Source organism: Colius striatus, chromosome 13 (assembly GCF_028858725.1).
Source record: "Colius striatus isolate bColStr4 chromosome 13, bColStr4.1.hap1, whole genome shotgun sequence".
NCBI classification, from domain to species: Eukaryota; Metazoa; Chordata; class Aves; order Coliiformes; family Coliidae; genus Colius; species Colius striatus.
In genome coordinates, this window is record NC_084771.1 from 15876744 (window position 1) to 15904360 (window position 27617).

General features: G+C 34.9%; 1 protein-coding gene across 7 annotated transcripts in view; it reads right to left on the bottom strand.

Annotated features, from left to right (window-relative positions):
• The window catches only part of DIAPH2 (diaphanous related formin 2), a 195117-nt gene that overhangs the window by 132464 nt on the left and 35036 nt on the right, over nucleotides 1-27617 (bottom strand). For all 7 annotated transcript variants that reach the window (XM_062006303.1, XM_062006302.1, XM_062006299.1 and 4 more), the window contains 8 exons: nucleotides 27481-27591; nucleotides 25810-25928; nucleotides 24751-24867; nucleotides 24154-24272; nucleotides 22783-22847; nucleotides 21476-21580; nucleotides 18444-19097; nucleotides 16839-16953 (listed from right to left, as the gene is read on the bottom strand). In XM_062006303.1, coding sequence (XP_061862287.1) covers nucleotides 16839-16953; nucleotides 18444-19097; nucleotides 21476-21580; nucleotides 22783-22847; nucleotides 24154-24272; nucleotides 24751-24867; nucleotides 25810-25928; nucleotides 27481-27591 — 1405 coding nt within the window. The remainder of the gene's footprint in view (nucleotides 1-16838; nucleotides 16954-18443; nucleotides 19098-21475; nucleotides 21581-22782; nucleotides 22848-24153; nucleotides 24273-24750; nucleotides 24868-25809; nucleotides 25929-27480; nucleotides 27592-27617) is intronic.

Genomic DNA, 27617 nt, shown 5'->3' on the forward strand with positions numbered 1-27617 from the left:
GCAGTTCACTCAAACCTGGATATGATACAAGTTGGTAGAAAAATTAAATAAGCTAGGAATGCCATTAAAAGATTAGAAGATGCTTTGTAGCACAAAAATTCAGTTAATTCCATTGCAACATAATAGAAGTTCTTGAAGCCTTGCTAACTGATGATATCAGGAAGCTACTGATAGTTTTCTGTTACCTCAAGAGGCACTCAAGAATATAAATAGAAGTCAAAAAAATGGCACCAAGTCAGAAAGTAGTGCGAGCTAAATGGATAGGTGATCAAGGAGGCATTCTCTATCCAATCCTGTAACCAGTGAAACTAGAAAATATTCAATGGATCCCCAGAGGAGAGACTCTAGGAGATGCCACAGTTCACACAGCTGAAGCCACATCCCCTCTCCTGCAGAACATCTATGACATGCAATTCCTGAACCGCATAAACTGAGATTTAAATGGTTCACAATCCAAATTCATTTATAGTCTCTACACTGTCATTTCGTCTAAAACTTTGACAAACAGCAAACCATTTCCTAAAATAGCTGGAGAAAAATGCAAGAGCAATAACAGATGCTAGTCCCACCCTCTTGTCAATTAAATCAGCAGCTGTGTCATCTCATGTTTATTCCTAATGCCACCTGGCATTTTTCAGTTCACCTAAAATCACTCAGTTATCAATTCCTGAAGTAAAATTAATTAAGCACTCCTGCTGTCACTCTGTCCTTTCTGCAATCACAAGAGCTAAATACCTGGTACAGCAAGTAATAAAAAAAAAAAGAAAAAAGAAAGAAAAAAGAAAGAAAATTTCTATTACAAAGAAAGCAGGCAGTCAATCTGAAAGTGGATCTTATTTTGAGCTCTCAAGATAAAGAAAATTAAACTGACAGAGGGAAAAAGATGGAACCTCTTGCCATCTCATATGTTTTTTGCCTAATTAATGTAATCAAACTGAAGGAAATGCATCAACCCAACAGATAATGCTCCATGGAATTGAAAAAACTCCATAACTTAGTTTTACAAATTAGTTTTGACCAAAAAAGCACAGGAGATATATATTCTTATTTTCTTATAATACAGTTGATTATTACTATATTTGACCACTACATTTAATGACTATATGAAATATTTCTTGTTCTATTAAAATCACCCTGAAGTGGTTTGAAGTAGTCTATTTTTCAAGTGCAATTTGAAAATATGCATCAGGAACTTGTGCACTGAAGTTGTACAGTTAAAGTGTACTTAATTATCCACTCCATATTGCAGTTGCTTTCATCTTTTTATCAACAGCTTAAAATCAAGTAGCTGTCGGCCACAAACACATTTAAAAAAAACCCAAAAACCAAAACAAACAAAACAAAACCCCAAAACCCCAAACCAAACAAACAACTGGTTTTGCCTCCTTCCATTTATCCTGCTTAAGACCAATGCAAAAGATGTTGCAATTGCAGAAAGATGTTAAATATTAACAAATTGTCATATCTAAGTGGTCACAGAATTACACCCAGGTACTCCTTCTGAACACTAGAAATCAAACAACAGTAAGCAAACAATGATTAAACCAAAAATATCCCCTATGGGCCTACTTATCTGGGTTGAATGATGTGCTGCAAAAAGCTGGAAAAAACACTAGTAGCGTTTTCCATGGGCTATTCTCACATTCCTTCTGTGAATATTTCTACAGAAGAAAGCTCCAGAAATGCCTAACCCACTTCTCCCTTTGCCACTGCTTCAACATCTGTGACGCTCAACATGAACATGCTGGTCTTTGCTCCAAAGAGATGCTTCTCTTCTGAGGGTTTTGCTGGGCACTGAGACTTTATATGTCTTTGATGCCTACATTAGTGCTTGACTAATCACTAAAGAGATCAGTCAATGCATTTAAGAAACAATATAGTAAGTTTTTATGTAGGTCAGAAAAGACATTGACTATAAAAATAAAATTCTGCCTGTAAATTCTATTTCTAATCTAGAGTTTCACATCCCAGGTTTTTTTTTTCCTCTTATATCGGGCCATCATCACCACAGAACTGCAAGATAGGAGAGCTATCATTATTTTCCGGATTCTAAATAATATCCCCCGATACCTGTACAACTTTGAAAAGTAAAAGTACCAAGATTCAGGCAAAAAAAAAATCCAAGTAAAACAAAATGTAATGAAACTTCTATCATATATTATCAGGATTCTAACAAACTCATTTTCTGCTATTACTATGAGAAGTTTAGTAAATCAAAATCTTTTAAACTAGTAGTTCACTTATTGTTCTTCTTGATTAGGCTTGTAAAAGGCACATTGTTCCAAAAAAAACACTTAATGGAATCACATTTTCCAAAGGAATTTTATAAATATTGAAGCTAAAAAAAGATCTCAAGATCCAAAAATTCCTTTATACAGGACAGTTGTGTAGATATTTGTGTTTAATAGAACAGACTAAAATTTTAGTAAAAAGAAGTGCTAAATTGATTATTTCTCCTCTTTCATTGTGATATTTGACATTTAAAGCTCCTGGCTAAATATTTAAGCACTAAGTAAAACACACCTCTTCAAATACACATTCCAGTATCCTCTCCCTTTCTGAAGTATTTCTCTATCATCAAGGTTTTAAAAAACATACTTTAAAAACTGTTTCACTTGTACATAGCTATATCCCAAAACTCTCTATTTATCATCTTCAACATCCACTGTAGCTTTTTTAAGTGTAATTTGGACATTCTGGTTACACAGTCTGACCTACACAGTGAAATACACGATGTTACATTTCTATTGATGTACTACTTAAGAAATTTTATTAGCTGTTTAGTAAAAAGAATTCTATTCTCTTGGTAATTTACAGTTTAAAAGAAACATTGGTAATTAGTTGGTACTTATTGTTCCACTAAGATAGCAGAATTCAAAGGAATGATTACACAGCCATCAGGTCCAAAGCATAATATCACAGGGGGAAAAGATCACATGAAAAATAACTGGAAAATAGATTTCTATAATCAGTAAGCAGTGCCCTGTGAAGCTGACTGGTAATCACAGTTTTAATAGTTAATGAACACAAAAGGCAACCTTTGTCTTTATTTATAAAATGCTAAGAAATTAGTCTTCTATAAACAAATTGTTAAAATGTTGGCCGTGTGGTGGAAAACATCAAATAAATTTAATTAGTTGCATGTGATTATAACAAACATACCTTTCTCTGTCATCCAATATTTTTGCTACACACCAGTGACAACCCTGTATGGTTGTGTATGGTATTACTAACTTCTAGCCTTAAAAAAGTTTTCTTGGGGTACCAGTATCTCCAGTTGTTTTGAGAACTCCCAGGTGCTCACTGAACATATGTGCAATGATTATCTGCCTTCAAGAGGTAAAAGATAAACTACTTCCCATTAAAGGATTAGTCTTGGGGGACCTACCAGAGTACTAAATTGAGCCACTTTCATTGTAGCTGACTAAAAATAGTCCAGAAACACAAACACCAGTCTCACCTTCACCAATACAGGCAGGTTTCACTACTCACCTCAGCACATTTTAGCCATATACACATACAGAATCCATAGTATATTCTATATTTCGCAGTTGTCATCTGTGCTCTGCTTACCTTTATACTACCAACATAAGCAAAATTTGGCTAAAATGAATCATTAAGAGGGCAACGTCTCAGTGCTAATGAATCAAATGTCTTAAATGCAAGTGTAAAAAATATCAAAAGGAAAACATCAAAACTTAATCCACGTGTAAAACCACTCAGAATATGCAATTTCTATATAATTCCATATTGAATTATACAAATCAGCCAGCATACCATGTGGATTTTTTGCTTTTAGAAAGCCTTCAAGTCATAAATTCATTGTTCACCTGACTCTTCATATTGGGAAATTACCTTGTAATAGCATTTTTAAATACAGATATTCTCACCTTAAAGGACAGAAAAAGGAACCTGAAAGAATTTTCAGTGATGTTTCAGATCCTCACAAATTCACAAGACACAGAACACTTACAGACATACAAAATCGTAATTTTAACTTTACATTCCATATAGACCATTAACAAGTAATTCAATAACTTAACAAAATTTTCAACTTTTTAACTGTGTTAATATCTACATACCTAGTATTTTCAATTTCTCAATGAACTCAGAAACTTAATAGCATGATTAACTTTTAATCCTTTAGATAGGTTTTCAATTTAGCTCTCAAAAAAACCTTTATTCATTTAATATCACAGAACTGTCCTAAATCTATGTATACACGGCAGAATTACTGTTTAAAGCATCTCCTAACAGCATTACTATCAATCAGATAAAAGTTCTCAAAAGCAGATGAGGCGGTTTGGTTTTTTTTTTGGTCAGCAATAAAGGAAGTATAACCCATAAAAGTGACAGGTATGTAAAGGGAAGCAATTCTGTAAATGACGACATCATTGCAGGTCAGCACAATATGAAACTGGAACTAGGCCATCAAGTTTTTCAGAAAAAAAAAAAACAACACATTACACTTCATATAAGAGAAATTTGTGAGAAAAGACATTTTTAGAAAGCAATGTAGTATGTACTGGCTATGGATCTGCTGAAAAGTAAAGAGAACATCTCTTTAATACTGACTTAAAAGAATTATTTTACAAGTAAGGCTGTACATTTTGCTTCTGTCTACATTTTGTTTACAGTGCGGTTTTATTTATTTAAACAAATACATTGTTATTTCTGGAACTCTGCTGGAAGCTTTCAGAATATTAAAATACAGGTTCATAGTCTATTTAATAGTCAGCATAACCTTCGTGGTAGCAGCTGATCTCCTTGCATCCTTTCTTTCAGACTGTTTTTTTTTTCCCCCTCCTAGCTTCGCTTGGGTCACAAATTCACAGCATGGTTTTACTTCAGCTGAAGAACTTGAGTTACACTCAGCTTTCTCGTAGTAACCAGATATTGAGCTTCCTTGATCAATATTGAGAAAATTTCCAGAAAACATAACTACAGCTACAAGTAACATATCAGAAGACAAAAGACTATTTTTTTTTTTAAATGATGCATAGAATTACAGAACATGGATCTAGAAGCTTCAAGTGATTGACCTCCAACTCATTTTCAGTGTATTTTATGTACTTATATAGATATAAATTCTTACACATGAAAGATAAGCTACACTTCAGGAAAATTTCCACAACAGGTCACCTTAACCGTTCATTTAACAAAAAAAGAAACCACTGCAAAATGCAAGGAATGGGCTATTTAGGTTAACAGACTTCTAAATAAATGATTTTTTTTTTATTATTTAACTTATATACACTTGCAAAAAAAAATAAAGTTTAAATTAAAAAAATAAGCAAAGCTTGAAGAAGAGGGTTGTTTTTTCTGTTTAAACGTTAGAGAAAGCATTCTTTTCAGTCTAATCTTTTTATCTATTCATGAAAAACATGTTTTCTTCCAGGAATACAGATTATCTGTTTAAAAACAAACAAAACCCACTTCTTTATCCAGTTCAACAGTTTCTTTCTTCAGTTCAGCTTCTGAATTTCTTTTTCACTGAATTCATAGACAAAATCTCTGTAAGAGTATTACAGATCAAGAGTACTTCATGAATATATCCATATTTCATGCTAATTAGTCTTTGTACACAATCCCTTTCCCTGGTGTACCTAGTACATGTGTCTGTCCTTAACTGCTCATAAATGTGCTACAGTTTATTTGAGCACTGCATCACTGAGACTGAAATAGACAGAATACAAAACTGCCTTTCTTCCTCTGCTGTATTTTATAAAGCTGCTACAAATAAAAGTTCTATTTCTCACACAAAAGTAAGAATGTACTAACAGAGTTATCACACAGTAGGCTGGAATTCCAAACTTGTTGAATATATATGTTTGTGAGTAACATATACTTGTCTGTGTACAACAAATAGCAATCTTTAACAGGGAGCTCTGAGATAGCAAATACAGGGAAAAAAACCCAATGTATGTCTAAGATTTTACCTCCCCTTCGTCTGTCCCATACGTTTAAATTTTTACAGTTACCAAGCAGTTTCCCAAATTTACTGAAGGAATACCAACAAATACATAAAATTACTCAAGCAGCAGAACAATCATACTTTACTTAAGCAGAAAAACTTTGATAGTAAAACTGTCATATTTTAGAAAAAAAAAAGAAAGTAGCCTTCCCTAAATTCTACTGCTGAAGATTTTTTTTACATGATTATGAACTTGCAGTAAAGCTAAGCAGCAGGGGTTTCTTTTTTCATAGAATCATATAATGGTAGGGGTTGGAAGAGACCTTTAGAGGTCATCTAGTCTAACCACCTGCAGAAGCAGGTCCACCTAGATCAGGTTGCATAGGAACATGTCCAGCTGGGTGTTGAGGACCTCCAAGGAAGGAGACTCCACAATCCCTCTGGGCAACCTGTTCCACTGCTCCATCACCCTCACAATGAAACAGTTTTTTTCTTATGTTCAAATGGAACTTTTTGTGTTCCAGCTTCATCCCATTACCCCTTGTCCTGTTGCTAGATACCATAAAAAAAAGGGATGCCCAAACCTCTTGACATCCACTATTTAGATATTTGCAAATATTAATGAGATCCCAGAAACTCTTTCAGTTTTACAGATTTCTGAACCAAATGACGGTCTTACAGCATGAACACACGTGTCGTCCTCTACAACCCCAGTTTCAAGCTTAGAGCTAAAAAAAGGCAGATTATCAGCACATATATGTAGAAATAATACAGACAAGAAGTAAGTAGCAAGGTTTCTTGTTTCCTTATTCCTTAAGTCTCCAGTGGGGAAGACTAACTTGTTCTAGTGACATTTCAAAAGGGTTAAGCAGTGCTAATTCAACTAAAACCGAAGCAATTACCTCCACATTGGAGCCTCTGACCTGGGTTCATATAGCTATAATGCTTATTTTATAGAAGAATTCAATTTCTATAGGAATTATGTAGAGTACTTTATTATATACCTCAAAGCAATTAATGAATAAATCTAGCAACTTTCAAATATCCCAGACCTCAAACTATTTCCCATTTGTCTCAATCTGAATTTAATTCACATACAGATTATATACATAGATATATAATTTGTGCCTCTATATTACAAATTACCTTCCACATCAAAATAGAATCATTTAACTTACTGAAAGGTAATTGCATTGAAATACTATTTGAGAAAAAATATGAAGAACTCATTTATAAACATTGCCTCCTACTTGAAACTTCTGTTTGTTTTAGCCCCTTTAGAATGCTATTCTCATTTTGGTCCTTTTGTACTATGATGAATGAAATGGGTACCGATGCTCTTGAAATGAAAGACACACTCCCTTCAACAGGAGCAGGTGCTATCCAACAGTTACCATTGGCACAGTGGCTTCCTCAGAGGAAAAAGTTTACACAGGAACATACACATAAGTAATTCTTGGGAGGCCTCATTTGTGATTCTCCTCAACAATAGCCCAGCTGCAGCAAAACTACATGTGCCATTCCTAAGGTCAGTTTGGAAATTGTGTTGCTCTGTGTAACTACTGAAAGTTTATTTATGAAGGATAAGCACTAAGAATTCAACTTTTGATGTTAAGCCTTACTTAGCACCTGAGGCAAAACTTAATAAAAAGAAAAAATGTGTCTCCTATGCTTCTTTTCTCTCTTGATCTTTTAAACACAGCAAGACTAGTTATCATTATCTGGTACATTATCTGAAAAGTTTTTATTTCATTGGCAGTTCTATTTTTTTTTCCCTTAATCAAGAAACATGTTCTCATGCATTTACTGTGACTGCTGTTTAAATAATTCTAAGATCATTTAAAAAAAAAAAAGAAAAAACAACAAATACAGGATGTAACATATATAAACCTATGCTGAGTGGTAATAATTTCAGGCCTTAGTTTACTCAAACAATGGAGAATTTCCTTCACTTGTGTTTGACTGTTTACCTATTGGATAGATGAAGTTGAGTAGTAAAAGTGAAGACAAAAAATGGCAAACTAATAACTGTTTCTTCTTTATGGTACTTGAATTTATTCTGTTGTTGAGAAAGAACAACAGGATCAAATACATTGCAAAATGAAAATAAACCAGCCTGCTTCTCTTCTATGTGAAACTGAGACATGGAGGCTGATTACATAAGGAACAAATCTGAGAAATTCCTGTAAGACACAGAAATATTTGGTGACCCTACACTGCAAAGCTCTGCCTTTCTTTCGCTTGGATTCATATACTTCTGAAAACAAAAGGGTGAGGATGGAAAAGAAGCAAACATGCACATCCTGAATTAATCAGAAGACCAAGGGAGCCACCTGCAGTTTGCAATCCAGAAACAAATACATTCTGAGCTTGTGGCTTTTTTCTTTCCTTTTATTTCAATACAGCAGGGTGTATAGTTGAGCTAACGTAATATACCTGTGCTTCATATTAGAGATTCCTGTATTACACTGAAGCGTGCTGTCTCAACTCTGCAAACACAGCTGTGTTACAAGAATGCTGGCCAAAACTGAGTGCTTTCAAAGCTTCTAAAAGTTTAAGTTCTCTCGTGAATGTGATTTGGGCTTTTTAACATATTAAATTCACATCATTCTTTTTAAAAGCACTAAACTCTCTCCTTCTAAGTACCATAAGTAAACGGATTCAAATAGTTTTCAAGTTGAATGCTGCACTGACTTCATTCTTTGGTGGCTACTTATCTATTTACTAAGAAATAGCTAAATTGTAAGATAAACAAAAAAATCTTTCTCCCCACTAAACACGTTTCATCACATTAAGTAAAAAGAAAGGGCTGATGAAGAATGATGCATATTTCATATTTGCAATTATCAGTCAACAACAGCAGTGAATATAAGCTTTGTGATATTCAGAAGAATACTGCACAGAGATAGAATTAATCTTGAAATATATCACTGATGTCAGAATAAAACCTTTAAATCTGTATTTAATGCAGGCAAACTTCATTATTTCAATGAGAATGCTTGAAACTAAGACATTCCATGCTCATCAAAAAAGAATGCTATCTGCTTCAACAGACTAAATGGTCACAGACAGGGTTAAAAACAATAAAATTCATGTCAGAAAAACATATCTGTTGACAGAAGATAAAGGAGAAAAACATCAACTGAATCAACAGTACCTACTTAGTAACACTAGAACTACCTTGTCGTACTTTCTTGCTTCCTCTCCTCAATATCTGCCAGAGGTGTGAATAGAAAGGGTGTAAGTTATTCTAGAGATTTTTCTAAATCCTGTAGAATAACACACTATCCTTTAAGGACGGGTGGTTTTACGGAGGAAGAACAAATACACATCATTCTCTTTGAGACATTAAAAAAATCAACCTGCTTTGTACCAGATGTAAAACATAAAAGACAGCTTCAAAACACCCTTCCTGACTAGATGATCAGGCAGTCAGTTCTACATTCCCTTCTTACTTAAAGGTACCTTGCATAATTGAAATTAGAAGGCACAATAAAGTTCATAAGACAGAAACTATTGTGACTACTGAATGGCTCAAAGAGCATAAGCAAAAGGACCTAAAAAGAAAATTCACTGAAGACCGCACATAGAGTATAACACAGGTGAACATAACGTTAACATCTGCATGATGGTAACAAGTGAGACTGCAGTATCTACTTGCACATGGACAACACAGAATCAACTTGTTAATATTATCAACAAAATGGGTTCAAATCAGAAGAGTTTCTTTAATTAAAGCCCAACAAATATATATTAAGGGCACTGCATCTTCCTGGTTTCTATAATCTAATTTATTCAACACACATGAAGAAATGAAATACAGACAGTGAAGTCTTTCGTCTTACTGTATCATTGAACTTCTTGGGGAAAAAAGAATTATTTCAATTACTCAAGTAGGTGAGCTGTTCTAATTTTCTGGCATAATTTCTTAACAATGGGAAACATAAATTTATGTTGTTAACTGGATGATGCAAGCAAAGAAAATAAAAGCTCAAATGGGTGAGTATAGCAGCCCACCTACATTCTGGCCTTTAACTCACTACTCCAAGAAAGCTGCCATTTAGACCTCAAACTCCGCTTATCTACAGAAAGTAAGTGGCATTCAAAAGACTACTACAGCTCAAGTTTTAATAATTCACTTTAATTAGAATGCAGTCATCAAAGCCCTTTAAGGCAGAGAAGAATACTATACAGACATTTCATCAGCACCAAAGGAAGTTTTGATAAGCTACCCTAATCAACAAACAAAAGACACTAGTCAGTGACCTACTAGCAGAAAAAAATGTCAGTGTCTTTTCAATACTATGTCACCAGAAAACTAGAAAAAATCCCAATGGACTTACAGGAATATTTCTACGCTAAGATACAGCTTGTGGAGAAGAACTTGAAAAGCTGATCACTTGCTGCAGCATCATTTGATCTTTTCAGGGGGTGACATAGGATGGGTGAGCGTAACATCAAAAGAAGGGTAAGAAGTTTTAGTCTTAATATCAGTGTAACTGAAATAATGCTGTTTGTTCTACTTTCATTAAACTTAGCACTTAAAGTACAAATACGTGTTGAAGACTCCATAAAGTTTTGCATATTTTTTGTTCAAGAAAAACTTGAGTGAAATACCTGCATATAGCTGTCACACCTATGTACAATAATAGCTAGTATTATACCTTAAATTTTTCGTTCTCATACTCCACTCAGCTGTCATTTCAAACCTCTTCCTCTTCAAACAAGTTTAGATAATAAAATCCTGTCACTGACCCAAAACATAAGCAAGTTTAAACTAAATTTTAGTTAATCTCATCAATGTTCTACTAATTTTTCATGATAACTATTACTTCAAAACTGAGCTCCACGTGAGTCCTGTAAGTTATCTCCCTCTCTGAACAAACATAGGACTGGACAGTCATCTCAGTTTTCATATTGTAATTACCAAAGTGAGATCATATTAAAAGCTCTTTAATATTTTATATTACGTATTACTGCATTATACATAAAAAGCTGAATATTTTGTTCATGTTTTGTTCAATCATAGCTTACATGAAAGTTCACCTTTTCTCTTGTCTTTTCTCACTTAAACTCCCACAATATGAAAAACAAAACTCAGCTCTTAAAACCTTACTTCAATATTGAAAACATATTGAAATAATTGTTGAATTGTATTTTACAAGTCTAATCATAAAGAAGTAACAGAACCCTGATCGACAAGTTTTCCCTTGGGGAAAGTTAGATGGATAATGAATTCTGCACTGGAACAATCCCAGTAGTTACAGACTGTTATGTACTAATTACTACCTTTACAGATCTACTGTACACATAATTAATTTCTTTAGAGTACTACTATCATTCTTGACTGGCAAAATACACAACCTAAATTACAAGAGTCAGAAATTAACATGATCCTTTAGGGAGAAGGCATTAACTTGCTTTGTAGTGTTTTGCAATTAGACTATCAATCAAACAGTGAAAAGTGATTTTGATAGCAGCAAGCCTGATACACCGAATGTCGTCACTTCATTACAAAGTTATCTGAGGCCTCAGGCATATCATGTACCACAACTTTTCTACAGAGCCATGGCATTTGAATCCTTTGCTTTTACCTGCTAGAAGACACTTTATCATACAATTATATGTATTTACTATTAAAAAAATTAAACACCAACAGAGGGAGTTTTTGAGATTATATTCCACAAAGCAGCAAATCAGCACAGATATCACAGTGCTTCTGCTGGTAGTTTTCCCTTTATATCAGTTCTCAAAGACAAAATTTAGTGTCAGGTAAGGGACAAAAGCAAAAAATAGGAAAAGAAAAAAATATTTTAAATAATTCATTTTAGTTGCTTTTTTTAAAGACATTCACAGAAATACAAACACCAAATCCTCTGAAAAGCTGCATCCCAGGCTTCTAGAGGTGTATAATCATATTGGATTAATACACTAAGCATAAACTTATGCAATTCCATTGTAATATTTCTCTCACTAGAAAATCCCTTTGATACATTTAATACAAAATGTGCCATTTCTGTAGTTCTACAATTTTGATAGTGGGACCATATAAAGACTTCAACAAGAAGGTGTCAGTTGACAATGAACCTCATTCTTTCAGGGTCTATTAATACAAATTTGTGACTGAAGGTCCCATAATAGACTCATAAGAAGATGCATTTACCTGATCACTTAGATCGCCTTTCCTCAGTTTTTAAGAAATATCACAGAGTTCATATTATGTAACACAGCTAAGGAGGGCTGTTCATTGACTGTATTTCACTTGCTTTTTTATACTCCATAAACTGCAAAGGATTTTTTTTTTTTAGTTAGGAAAATATTTATGGTATCATACAAAGCTTAGAATTGCTCATGATTTTTAAAAAGGATAAAATCTCATGATGTAAAGGTTGTCCTATTTATTTTAAAAAGTGTCTGAAGGGACCGCTGCTTGCAGGTAAGATTTAATCATTTTAAAAATAAGAAGATAACACTGAGCTATACCTCAACACCTTGATAGAATTCCTTCCTCTTGCTATTTAAATATCAAAATACAAATCATTCCTTGATAACAATATTTTGCAAACCAAATACTACTGAGGCTGAAATATTCAAGCAGTGACTCAAAAACTGTGAAAGGATGATGTCTGTTTTCACCAGCAAAATCACTGCTTTCACTTTAAAACCACATCAGTCACAAAATAAAATTCAGTACAATAATATTAAGGTTCTCTCAGAATTAACCAGGTCAAAAGAAAACAAGCAAGTAATTGGAACCTACTATGATCTTTATTCCTCTGCACAGTCACAAAGGAAATACACATCTAAATGTTTCATAGCCACCCACAATGCAATAACTGTCCTCTATCTAACTACCATGTAATCCATTAAAGATCACCCAGTCACCCATTCATTTTCATATGTGCTTGATCTGGAATCAAATTAACTTGCCAAAATGATCTGTGAGACTAGAACCATTGCTTCCTTCACTACAGCTGGAAGCACAATTGCAAGCTCAAAACATTAATGTAAGATATTTAATGGAAAACTGAAGCCCTGGAGACCATTTGTCGATACCTTTAAAAGGTATTTGGATCATCTATATTTCTCTTGAAGAAAAATGGAGAAAATCCCCCCAGACAGTACTGAGATGTGGTCGTTACATCTCAACTAACTTAGTTCAAACCTCAAGTTCTCAAAATCCTGTAAAGTCTGAATGGGAACACTTCTTAATGTTTCCATTGCTCCTTGTGCAACAAACATTTTCATAACTGTGTTCAGTAACTGATTTCACAGATCAAATATTACAGCTTGACAGTTAGTCCCAATTTGAACATAAATGAATACATTCTACATATTAAAGGGGCATCAGTATTAAACTAACTGTTACAGTGAAGATTTAATCTTATGTATACTTATTAAAAGACAATTTGGATCTAAGAATATTTGAAGCGTAATTGTTTTACCAGTCAGGGATCATTCCTTTTTATTCCTGGTGCTCTGTAACTAAACATTCTTATTTACAAACAGTTAACTGATTAATGCAGTAATTCATTAACTAGTGAAAACTGTGCTTCAGAAGTGTCTTATTATGACTTCATACACACACGCTTTTGGTTGCAGCACTCAAATTTGACTCAGATATTAAGGCAGTACATAGTGACAATCAACAATAAGGTACTCTAGGAGTATCTTAAAATAAAACTGTTAAATGAGGAAAACCTCTGACAGAATCATAACTAGAATTCAGAGATTTAATCAAATTTGAGTGCTGCAACCTAAATGGAATTACAAATTTCTAATAACTATGTACACTATCATTTGTTTTACTTCAGCTCCTATTGCCACTGGCATTCCAAAATGTCAAGAAATACAAGGCAATAAACACTAAGTCATCACAATTGCTTTTGGCAATTGTCACTTTTCTTCCACTCATTCATTTATTTGTTTTACATACTGAATGTGCTCTTGAGAGAATATAAAAGGCATTTCTATTCATCTTTCTAACAGCCTCCTCTAATATATTAGGAGACCACAACAAGAAATGGGACTAAAGCACAAGAAAAATTTGATTCTAGATTGTGCTTGAAATAAGTATTTTGAGGATAAATGAGTTGCCTGAGGCTGGTAAGGCAAAAGGTGAGGAAGAATGGTGAGTATTTTTTAGTGTTTCTCTTGGCAGATAGCAGTTGTAGTAAAAAAGTTGCTTTTATTTCTATGCAATTATTTGAGTCTGTGTTGCAACTAAATGCTCTGACACTGTTCCTGACTTCTAGTAGGTTTTCAAGTTCTAAGAAAAACTTTAACTCAATATACAAAACACTGACTTTCTACTTGTCAGCCAAATAAGATTTTTATATCCTGGGTAAATATATAGTTGCCTTTTCAATAGTCTTCCAATCCTTTGTTATGGAATGTTATTTTGTACAACTATTAACAGAGAACAATATAAGAAAGAATGGGATGCATCAAGAAGAGTGTGGCCAGCTGGTCAAGCGAAGTTCTCCTCCCCCACTACTCTGCCCTGATTGGGCCTCATTTGGGATACTGTGTCCAGTTTTCGGATCCCCAGCGCAAGAAGGACAGGGAACTGCTGGAGAGAGTCCAGCACAGGGCCACCAAAATGATCAGGGGACTGGAGCATCTTCCTCATTAAGAAAAGGCTGTAGGACCTGGGGCTGTTTAGTCTGGAGGAAACTGTTGGGGGATCTCATTAGTATTTCCATATAAATGGTGGATGTCAGGAGATTGGGACACCCCTTTTTTATATTTTATCTAGTGACAGGACAAGGGTTAATAGAATGAAGCTCGAACATAAAAAATTCGATTTGAACATAAGAAAAAAAAATATTTGACTGTTGAGGTGAGGGAGCCCTGGCACAGTCTACCCAGGGATGGTGTGAAGGCTCCTTCTCCAGAGGTTTTCAAAACCCACCTGGACACATTTTTGTGTGACCTGATCTAGATGGACCTGCTTCAGCAGGGGGGTTGGACTAGATGATCTCTAAAGGTCCCTTCCAACTCCTACCATTCTATGATTCTATGAAAAAGAAAATAGCTGCAAGCTTATGACCACAGTAAACTATTTGGAGAATGTCTGTTGTTCACAGTTTTAGAACTGAGCAACTGTGACAAAATGAATTTCTTCTCATATGAAACCAACTGCTATGTCAAAATTTCAAGAAGGTTCTTTCAGCATTTTTACTGAAGCAACTTTTCAGGAATTCAGAAACATTTCAGATTTCTGATGAAAGAATTCAGCTGAAGGCAGATGCTTGTCATTTTCATTAGGAAGGGTTTCAATTTATTTTAAGTATTATCGGCTGCTAGGGGTTCTTTATCACTTAAAAGTTTTCCTGTCTTGATGTCACACTAAAGCCAGTGATGAACTCTACATCATTTTAACCTCACTGCAATGCTACAAGCCTAGAATTTATCAAACTTCAGTATGGAAAAAAAGTGTTAATGTAGATGATGTTTTTGTGTTATTTTGTGCAGTATCTGAACATTTAGAACAGAAAGTGGGAAGTATTGTTTCAGGCACTTTAGAATACTAAAGGCTTAAATTCAGTGACTACAGAAAAGAGCACGAGCACTGAGTGAAAGAACTATATATTTATCTTATGAACAGCACAGCAATGACTAAGTCTTTGAAGGGGTTTCAAAAGAGCACAGAAAAATATGTATACAGAAATAACTCAAGGAATTTACTGAAGAAATGGTTCAGGAAAGTTATGGTCCCCTGAGAAATCTTCCTTAACCTGAGTTAACTTTTCAAACACTGTATTAGTATAAACTGCTGTTCTTATGCCCAAAATTCAGGCAATGGTCTGGATACTATACAAACCTATATGTGCAACACAATTACGAAATAATAAAGCCTTCACATAATTGATAAAATTGAAAGCATTTTAGTGGTTCCAATTAATACTTGCTTAAAGATATGGTTTAATAGTGGGCTTGGCAGTGTTAGGTGAGTGGTTGAACTTGATCTAAAAGGTCTTTTCATAGAATCACAGAATCACTTTGGTTGGAAAACAGATGAATCTTTATGGTTAAAATCCAGAGGATCGATCATAAGGATTGTTAATTCTCAAAACTAAAAAGTTAAAAGTTAAAAAAAAAACCCAAACCAACAAACAGCAGTCCAAAAATGCTTACAGTCAGTACACACATTTGCTTCAAAATCCTAGAGTGTGTGTTTGCTTGTTCAGATTTGGCCTATGAACACCTGATTCCGCAGACTACCTCCACCTTCAAGAACTGCACATCCCTGACGTATATTGTACTCTATCTGGTTAATAAATGGAGAGAAGGTTTGTAGTTAGATTGGGAACTCATTCTTTCACTATCTACCACTTCTCAGACTCTAATTTGTTGAGCTTCCTCATTAGCTGCTAAGTAAGTTATTATTGAACCATACCTCAACAGTATTTCTTTTCAGTGCCTGAAACAAATTACCAGTTAATGGCCACATATGAAATACTGATCAATTGACCATTAACCATGGATAATAATGAACAGATTTGAAAGGGCTGTCTGTGTGCAGTTTTGGAAGTACATTTGAAAGCCATCAAGTGCTGAACACAGCATTAAAGCATCAAAATCATAACCAACATTCAGTCATTAGTAACTACATTCCCAACTCAAGACACAAAAATTATTCCCTCCTATTGAGGGAATCAAATGCGTTTGCGAAATAAATGATTTTTTAAAATCCAAAACCAACAGCAGAAAAAGGTTCTTCTCCTTATGCTGTAAAGTGATGGAAGAGTAATTCTTCTAATAGATTGCTATGCATAATAAAAATGTATGTTTTAAAACATATTCTTTCTATAAAAAGATTACAGGAATTCCATGATATTCTGAAAAGCATAAAAGAGACTGTCATGGCACAGTTTTAAATTTAATGAAAGAATAATGCAAAGTAAGAAGAAGAATGTACCTTTCATTTGTGTTCCAAAGGTAAGTGCCAATTTTGCAAATAGTTCTGGGTTTTCAAATTTATCTTCTTGGGCTTTTACCCAAAAGCTGTTTTCTGCTATCTCTCGAGGTTCAATCTGAAACAATAATGGCATCTTAAAGTTAATAATTAGCATTTTCAATAGTCAAGGTAAAGCCAATGCTACTAGACTTTGTGAATAACTGGACTGAATTAAGTTTATGTATGTTCCAGGTATCATGTTCTCTTAAAGATGCTTCCTGAACAAAATACAGTCAGATGAACTGCCCTCTACACAATTATTTTTGTTACATTTCTCCATTTCAACATGTTTTCCAAACACATTTGATAACATATTAGCATCTGGGTTTGAATCTTGCCAGTCCCCAAATTCTTCACTACTGATATGCATCCCTGTGACTTCAGAACTATACAAGTAGTAGTCTTTGGTCAAGTAGTAGTCACTGGTCAAGTAAAACTCCCAGTGGCTATAACTCCACCCTAGTATATCCTGAATTTGAAACTTCCAACAGCTTGGACTAATAACATACAAATGCCATTACAGAACAGGTATCAGCATTCTCTAAGCATCATGAACTTGGAAGATTTCTACATGAAACAGCACGATGTTATTTCTGTTTGAAAACTGCTTTAAATCTGTTCCTAATAGTTTGGATATATGTGCGACAGTGCAAAGCCACAACTACTGTTTACTGCATGAATTGATTGGTATCTTGTCTTTTCACCTGTGTTACCATAGTTTTTCACTCTGCTTTGATACAGACCAACAATACAAGCAACTCTGCAGAACTAGGAAATTTCAGTGAGCATTCACTCACTAATCATACTCCACACACCTCAGAGTCACAGATGTCTTCCCAGACCTGCCCTCACAACAAGGCCAAAAGAGAAAGAAAACACAGCAGTTTTCTGTGCTGTGCAATCTCCTGCTGTCATTACATAAACCCACTGAGCTTGGTGCATATTTGCTGAAAGCTCTCAGGGGAAGCAATCTCTTGCTGAGCAACGTGCAATCCATAGACTTTTTAAGAAGAATTTTGTATTTTATATACTCCTTTAGACCAAGTTTTACTGCATTTTATATCTACAGACTCAAATAAAACTTCCTAATACTTCTAATTTTTTTTCACACAGCTACTTCAGCTAAGACTTGCTACTCAACTTTTTGCTGAAGAAAGCAGTAACATAATGTAAATATTTTAACTATTCTATAACTCAAACCTGGCATTCTACCTTTGAAGTGCTCACTTGGCAAGTCAAATGTCAGTTACAGACAAAAACACATAGAACTTTTTACAAAATAAAACAAAATCTAGAGAGCTGTTAGCTGCAGGTATCCCCGAAATACAGCATGTTAAAGGCTCCTAGTAGCACTAAACACTGGAGATTACCTCATAGCGTAAGGTGTCTTTGAAAAACAATACCAATTGAATTACAATCACCACATGAAAAGCTTTTTTGAATAAAGAATGGAACAAATTCCCCAACATGTACTATTAACAATCTAAGGTAAAGCCTAGCACATTATCTCCTCTTTCCTCAAAAGGCACTATTTATTAAAGGAAATAAAAATAAACATTGTAATACCTTTGACCAGTTGATTCTCTTCATTGTGACATCCAGCTGATACTTTTTCTTCTCCTTCATCCCATGTGGTAATACTGGTGCCATTGGAAAGGTAGCAAAACCACCTCCAAGAGCTGGTGGCATTGGAGGCCCACCAAAAGGCGGTGGTGGAGGAGGTGCTGCTCCACCAGGTAGCGGAGGTGGTGGAGGTGGTACTGCTCCACCTGGTAGGGGAGGCGGGGGAGGTGGCACTGCCCCACCTGGTAGGGGAGGTGGAGGAGGTGGCACTGCACCACCAGGCAGGGGAGGTGGGGGAGGTATTGCTCCACCAGGCAAGGGAGGTGGTGGAGGTGGCACTGCCCCACCAGGTAAGGGAGGTGGTGGAGGTATTGCCCCCCCAGGCAGGGGAGGCGGTGGTGGAGGTGCTGCTTTACCAGGTAGAGGAGGTGGTGGAGGAGGCACTACTCCACCAGGTAAAGGAGGTGGTGGGGGAGGTACTACTCCACCAGGCAGCGGAGGCGGTGGAGGTGGTACTGCTCCACCAGGCAGCGGAGGCGGTGGAGGTGGTACTACTCCACCAGGCAAAGGAGGTGGTGGAGGAGGTGGCACATTCCCACTCTGTACGGTTGAAAGTAATGGTGCTACTTCTCTGGGTTGATTTGCCAGGCTTGGACCCTGAAACATAGAAAAGAAGCTCTTGTCACTGGGTTGGGGAGAAGGTTTGATATGAAGTTATCTGGGATGACTTGTAGTCAACTGTACCTCAAAGAAGTGAGATGTTCAACAATTCTCCTATTAAAATGAGAAGTAATCAGAATAGATTATACCATGTACCATATAACTGCCAAGTAAACTGAGTAACCTGACATTTTTATAAAAACAAATTGTTTCCATTTTAAAGAAAATTTAATAGTAGCAGTAACATTTAAGTGAATAGAACAGCATTTTATGTCTTACCAGTGAAGAAAACATTTATCCCACTTACAATATCCTGGCAAGCTGAGGCATCAGAGAAGCTAATAACCACACTGAATTTTAGCAATACTAATTGGCTGATGAAAATTTTCCCAGAGGAATCACTGAAGGAGCTATTGCAGTGCTAGACGTTATGGGACCACAGATGTCCATAACTATCCTGACGTACTGTTTAGGGGGAGGACAGGGGGGGAACCAAAACAATCATGATGCTTTCTTCTAAATCTGTCTGCAGTTGTTTCTGCACTGATAGAAAGAGTGAGCAACAGCAATTTCCATTCTAAGAAATTGTACAAGGAAAAAAGAAGAGAAATAAAAGCAGCAGAGGGGTTTCTGTAATGACAGCAGGACCCTAGATTAGTACCTAGTATAGTACACATTTCTCATAGATTTCTCTTGTCCAAGACTATCTGTTAAAAAGCAGCATCAGAACCTATGCACAAACCTCAGTACGAGCTCATATTCTATTTCCTCTACCAACTGATTTTTTTTATTCGAAAATTGTTATGTAACATAGGCTGTTCATTTAATCTGGGTTGCATACTATTTCCCTACACACTTGTTCACTCTATGTACTCTAAAGGAAGACAGTTTGTCAAAAAAACAACCACCAACCCCAATCTGAGAAAAAAATCTGACACATCATATTAGAAGCGTAACACTATGGAAAAAAAACCCATATCTATTACTAAGTTATGTGTATCACTTTTAGTTGTACCATTACTCCCAATGAGCCATAATGTCTGGATAATCTCAACTGTGTTAGAATCAATATAACAGGATTCACAATTAGACTAAAACCAAATATTTGGCTTTGCATAAGGCATATGTTTCTTTGGCTCATGTACTAATACACAAGTTGTAACGTTAAAACAGACTGTCAAATTTCAGTGTAACATTGTCTTGTAGTATTTGTAACAAACATTAACAATGATGTATGAACAGAATGTGTGTGAAAACAGAGTAAGAAACCAAAAGACACCACAGGTTACAAAAATGACTTGTACTGATAGTGAAGGACATAATGAACAGCAATCCAACTGTTAAATACACTGTAATGTGCCTGCATTAAGGATGGTGCTGTGATAAGGCTACAGTACTGAAAACTTGCCAGCAGAAGAGCAGCATCCTGAAAGCAGGATGATGGCAACCAAGTTATAAGACATCACACATTATTCTTCCTCTTACTATCCAAATAGGAAGCAAAGCATGAATATATCCATAATGAGGATACAGGGCAGCAGGCAGCCTACAACTGAGGAAGTAGGAAATCTGCCAGGCTAAGACAAAAAGATCAAACCATAGTAACTATTGTTAAAGTGTATTACTGACTTGTCTGAAGCCCAATTCCTTGTCATTAAACTAAAGAAACCCAAAAGATGTTCTGAATGGTCGACAGGCAGCATTCATCGTCCTCTCTGCTTTACTGCTATCATGGACATAACGTGGACACAAAGTTTTAGTGCCTATGATCAAAATTCATGAAGAAATGAATGCACAAGCAACACAAACTTTGCAGAAATGAAGTATCACCTTCCACTTCCATAAATTTTTAATCTTTTTTATTACATTTACCTAAGAGGCTGTAGAAAGCTAGTGTAATACTCATTTTAGAAATGGCTACAGTCAGATACTCAGAGTTTAAAACAAAAAAAGAAGGCTTTCAGCTGCGTGCACATGCTGAAAGGTGTGCATATTGTGCATGCACAGCTATCAATTTCCATCTGTGCAACTCAAATATAAAGCCTTTCGAAAAAAAACACATTTTGCAAAACACACAGAAAATCAACTTTCTGCAAAATATACAGAAGCAGTAATGTTAAAGCTTAAAGGAGAACTTGGGCAAAAAAAAAGAAAAAAAACACAGCTCAGGTTGGATCCAAACTTTTAATAGCCATGGGAAACCTTTTCCTTTTCCTTAATGAAGAAACTACTACTCTTAGTAGTTTATGCTAGCTTAAAAATAAATCAATACAACTTTAACATACACTTAGAAACAATTCATTGATAGGTAATTACTTTTAAATTATTTTTTTAAAAAATCAAGTGTGGAACTTACTATGGTTTAATTTAATTACCTGGGTCCTTAGCTGTTTGATTTCTGTTTCAAGTTCTTTGATTTTCTCCTCTCGTTTCTGAAGCTCTGCTTGGGCCTCTTGTCGAGCTGTGAACTCTTCATCAAACTGTAATGATTAATCGACACAGAAGTGTTTGTTCATTTATGTCCACACTAGATATTATACTTTCAGGAATTCTTTTAACAAGATCATATCTAGAGTAATAGATTCACTTTTAACTTAAAAAAATCCAAAACAACAGTCTTTTTTCTGTATGTGTCCTAAGTACCCTGTAATCTCTACCATCAGTCAGTCATGACAGAATCATTCAGATCCAGCTGCTTAGTACAGAATGAGTTTAACAAGTTCTCCCTCCCCCTAACAGATCACTGCAGATTTCTTAAACTAAAGTATATGTCATGCAGCGAGCTCAAATCTGAAGAGATATGTGCCATTTCAACAGTATCATCTATGGAGCAATATCAGGAAAGAAGCATTATCAAATAAGTCAGTGATTCCTTTAGCATTGATGTCTACAGATAAAAGGGAAGTCCAGTTTACACCACGATTGTCAGAAATTTGCTATTTTCATCCTGCTGCTGTTTGCTAGGCTTAAGAGATCATCTTAAAAAGCTTCTTTAAAGCATCTTTAAAAGCTTCTGTAATTTGTTCTTGCACTGGACAAAGCAACTTATCACTAGGAAGAACATGCATTGACATGTTTAGAAAATAGATTAAGAAATGTACTGTAAGATTCTCCACATGAATAGTAAGGAAATATATTATCATCCCTCATCATGTAATAATTTACCCTGGGCATTATAAGGAAACAAAGCAGTATTTTAATGTTAGCCTCTCTGTGCCTGAAGATTCACTGCTTTTTAAATTACACTACTTTTCTCTAAGTTTCTTCAGGTTCTAACACAAATCTGAAATGAAGAGTTATGAGCAGTTCACACTCATTTTTAAAAATTTTTTTAAGTTGTACCTGCACTTTATGCACTTCACTATGGCTAATATTTCAGGACAAAACAGTAACAAGTGAAATTTTTCCCTTGTTACCTACAGGAGAGGAATACAACTGAAGATATGTACAGCTAATAATACTCATCTGCTTTTGAATTCAGAGTAATCTGGAATCAGAGCCTTGCAACACATATACATAGAAGAAAAACCAAAACCCACACAGCTATTAAATGTAAAAAGAACATCCTGCCTGTGAGATACACTATTTCCTAGTTTCCATCAAGTTTCTACTGTGAAACAAGCCTACAGTGTTTCTGACAGGCTTCTGTTCCATACATCAAAGAGTGATGATTAAGACTCACTTTTCTGGAAAATTCTGCTGCTTTCTTTTCACTCTCTTCTACTTTAGCTTTGTCCACACATGCATCTAAAATTTAAATGAAGTAAAACAGAGAAGTTAGATAAAACATATCAGCTTTGAACTGCCTTCACATCATAATTACTATATGACCACACGAGATAAAAGAAACAGACAAAAAAAAATTAATTACTAGGTTTCTCTGACCAAACATTTGGTGAATTATTTTCAAGAGCTAAATCTGTAAATGTAAAAACATTGGTGAGAACACATGACCATGGAAGGTGAATCATCATAGTTGTTCTGTCTCAAACAGACTTGAATTCGCATACCCATCTCTTACATACAAGTCTACTACTAAATAAGAGATGAAAAATTAGCATGAAGCAGCGGTTACTTCTGAGGTTTCAAATCAGCCTCCTTTCCAGGTTAAGAACCCAAAATCAAGTATTTCCTTACTCTGCTAAAATTATTTACTAGACAAGGAGAATTTGGACATGCTGTGAAGCACAGATTTCTTCACTCAACGATGGTAAGATGCACTTCTACTGACTCTTCATGCAGTGTAAAACTCTAAGCATTTTATAAGTGTATTATAGATAAGAAGTGGCATTGAAAGATAAACTATTTATCCCTGAAACTAGTAGGTCAATGGAAGTCGCAGACAAGGGGAGGTACGATCAAGCGATCATGTTCCTAGGGTCCTACATGAATAGACAGTGCAGAAACCCCCTGTCAGTTGACCTATCCAACATCTTCTCTTTGCTCCTTGTTTTCCCAAGTGAATGTGCTCTCCAAGAGCAATTTGTTCCTCCCACGAAACATTTAATCGAGAGATGCCCTTGTATCTGAAAAATACGATCTACAACATCAATCTTAAGAAAAGCAGAAAATGACATTTCTAAATGTTGGTAACTACCATTTAAATCAAAGTATTTAGTCAGTTGCTCTTTCCCACATGACATGAACATTCACAGTCCCTCAATGCTTTAACTGGTTTGTTTACCTTAAACTAACTTCTACTACTTGAAAAATAGGACAGAAAATATTCTTAGAATGAACCATATAGCAACTATAAATCCACTAACCTTTACCACTAATGTAAAATTCTGTATTTGTAACAGAACTGAAATTCACAGAATTTCTCAACAAATTATTTCTGGCTATTAAGTCCTGTATTCAGATATTTCAAAACAAATATGGATAAGTAATTTTTTTTATTAAAGGCTGCAGAGTTCTATTTGGCCTTCTGCACAAGTAAACCTATTTCCAGAACACAGAAAGTTCACATGGTCAATTTAAGTGTAAACAGAAAAATACAAAGAAAAATATGTACTTCTGTAAAAAAAGGTAAAATTGCTTATAGTATACAAACCAATAAGATGAGTAAAATCCACATCCATTCTTCCTCTACATTTAAAATCTGGGTCCATGCCACTGCTGTGCAGTATTATCTGGGATATGCATTCTTCTATTATCTTGTAATACTGAGGTCTAACAAAGAATATATTTTACAGATAAGAACAAGAAGAATCATTTATGCAACACGGGGGCAGAGGATGGGAGATAGGCAGGAGTATGCGTAGGAAGGGCAACTTAAACTCTTAACACATGAATTACAAAATTAAGATTACATGGAAAAGACAAGATACAAAGCATTGGGGAGGTTTTTCAACTTATTAGCTATACAACTAACTTCCAAATTCTTAAAAGTCATGAAGCTTCCAAGATTGAACAAAGGAAAAAGAGTTAAGAGATTTTGGGATAAGGATATTAGAATAAGACTCAAGTCTTTGAAATAAACATTAATATATTTAATAAGATCTTTTCGAAGTTAAGTGTGGAGCAAAAAGACAAATAACACAGAGCAATTATTAATGCCGAATTACGAGCTACTCCGTTTAGCAGGACCTTGATTTCTATTCTTCCCCATACCCTCTCCAAAAAATTTAATCTGATGGCTGACACTTACCGGACATAGTAATCACTTCTGATGAGAAGGAAATGTTGGAGAATTGACAAGAAGTAATTTTCAGAAGCAGTATCTTTCAGCATATTGTACAGCAGATGAAATACTTCATTTACATCAGTGCAAATATTGTTGAGGAAATACAAGGGCATAAAAAAAGAAAACAACTACCGAGCCAAAAAACACACACCAGAGCAAATCACCACACACAAAAAAACCACAAAGAAACAAACAAAAACCCCAAAATATACATCCCCAGTTCCCCAGAGGTTTTTCATATTGTTCTAGTAAAATCTTTCAACACTCTGAACTCCTATCCTTAGCAGTAAATTCCCTTTTCTACTAAGATTACACTCAGAAACTGTCCCTATTTAACAATTATGACATATTTGATCATTACTTGGAAAAATTATACTACATATTTCATGCAAAGTTTTCACTTTGTGAAGTAAGCCAGGCTGCTGGCAAACACCAACTGGTCAATCATTTTAATTTCTTAAAGAGGAAAATTAACCGTTCTGTAACACAAAAACCTTATTTGTTAGTGATTTTATATTCCTCTCATTAGTTGCATCTATATTCTACTTCTTCTTAACTGGAAGCTACTACTTTTTTAAAAGTTACTATTAACTATTCTAAACTTCCATAAATTTACATTTACTGCTTCTTCACAGCTGGAGAAGGTGTGCACCTGAAGTGCTTCAGAACCTACTAGAAATGTTACTCCATCTTAGATATCAAAACTGATTTTTCTTCCAACTTCACGTCTTTTATGAGTATTAATTTCAGACTTTCATGTATTACAAGCAAGAGCTTAGCTGAGTAACTATTATTTATGAGAAATTAATTCAGATCCCAATAATTTACATTTGACATGCAAATTTAAGTACTAATTGTCTAAAGTTTTTAGCAAAAAACAACCAGAAAGAAACCTGCTTGAGAAAGCTCCTGATAAGATACACAACTGTGGATAAATAAACTGTACATATACCATTCTAACTTAGGTTCCACACAGTTATTAAACAACGCAACAAGTTACAACATCGTTTCTAAAAAGGATATTCCATTTCAGCTCTGATATCATTCAGACGATGTGACAGTTCAATTAAGTCTTCTTCCTTGTTCTCATCAAACACTTTCAGCTGAATATCAAGCTCTTCATTATCCTTATCTTTCAAGCCCTATTTTTAAACGTTTAATAGATCTTAATATTCCTTTTTTCAAAGCTAAAATTTCTCCCTCTTTAAAGATTATATCATGGCAAAATATAAGATGTTAACCTCTGGAACCAAAGTAAGCTGTAACTAACCATTGTCTGGTTGTTTTTTTAATAATTGCATGGCTGAGAAAAAATAAAGCAGAATATCAGTGAATACAGCAGGTATGGGCTGCAGAACAAAACTGAATTGAGATCTTTTAATGGGACATAGTTGGCAATTCATGCTTGTTAATGTCAGTTTCTTGAAAAAATAGCACCAGGATACTTCAAAATATGAATAAAAGTGAACTTAAGCCTAAAGCAGTGTAAAGAAGATATGCTTGCAGGTTGTGTTATTAAGGCAATCTAGATCATAGCATAGAAACAACCACAGTACACTGAGAAATACTTACAAGAGAAGTACAAAACTGAACAAAAAATTAAACACTACAGTTTACATGGATCTACCTTGCAAGAAAAAGAATTTGAACACAATAGCTTTTCTAATAAAAATTCATTATAACTAAATACTAATTGCTTTTAAAATTCTTTATCTATTTATCAGTGGACTCTGCAGTAAAGTTTTCTACTATGCTTTATTACAATTTAGGTTATCACCTCCTGTGCTCCCAATTCTTCAGGTTTAAAAGCATATAATGATTGAGCAAACTAATTTTCAATAGATTAAAATAACCCCTAAGAGTTCTTCAGGCCTTCAGATGTTCTACAACAAATACAGTAGATCTCATTAATGTATCTAAACCTAAGTACATACTCTAAGAAAAATTAACATATGAACAGTAACAGGTTCAAGGCTGAATGTGCTAAAAACTGAAGGTATTCCTGATAAATGCCAGGGATTCAAAACTTCTTATCTTAAAAGTTACAGTAGTGTAAATTCTGTTTCAGGCAAATATAAGCAAGTACTCTTTCTCTGATCTTTTGTAAGCTTCATTACATATACTCCTGATCTAAGTATCAGAATGGTTGGATTCTTGGTTAAGAGCTACAAATCTACTCTCAAGTCACAAATATTTATACACAACTACCCATAACTACCCCACAACTACCATACTTCCACACAGCTGCAAGAAGACATGCAGTCTCAAAAAAAAGGAAGGAGCTAACTTGATTCTTCCATAAAAACAAATCCATTTTCAGAATGGATATGAAAGAAAACAAGTTTCAGAGCAAATAACAGGAATGGCATATACAAAGGAAGTTAATCCACAATAGGTTCCACAGTCACTCATGGTCACTGCATGTGCTTTGAGCTCATTATGCTGATTTTCACTACCATAATTTAATTTGTAATATGTTGACTTGTTTCACCTACCCTTCTGGTTTATATAGCCAATGAGAGCCTAAATTTAAAGCTACACATAATGAAAGCAGACTTGGACTGACAGTCCTTTCCAAGTCTGATCCTTTCCATTCCCAATCTTTCATACCTGCTACTCCCAGTAAAACAACTGGATTTCTTGAACAATCATAAACAGTTAACTGTGACCAATTCCTATATAATAATTACTTACAGGCAATATTTTCTTGAGGCCACAACGTAAAAATTCATTTCTCAAGTGTATCCTGAAATCAAGTTCTTCTGGAGATGTGACAAGTGCATTGATGAACTGCATACATGCTACCTGTTACCAGAAATATAGGCAAAAGC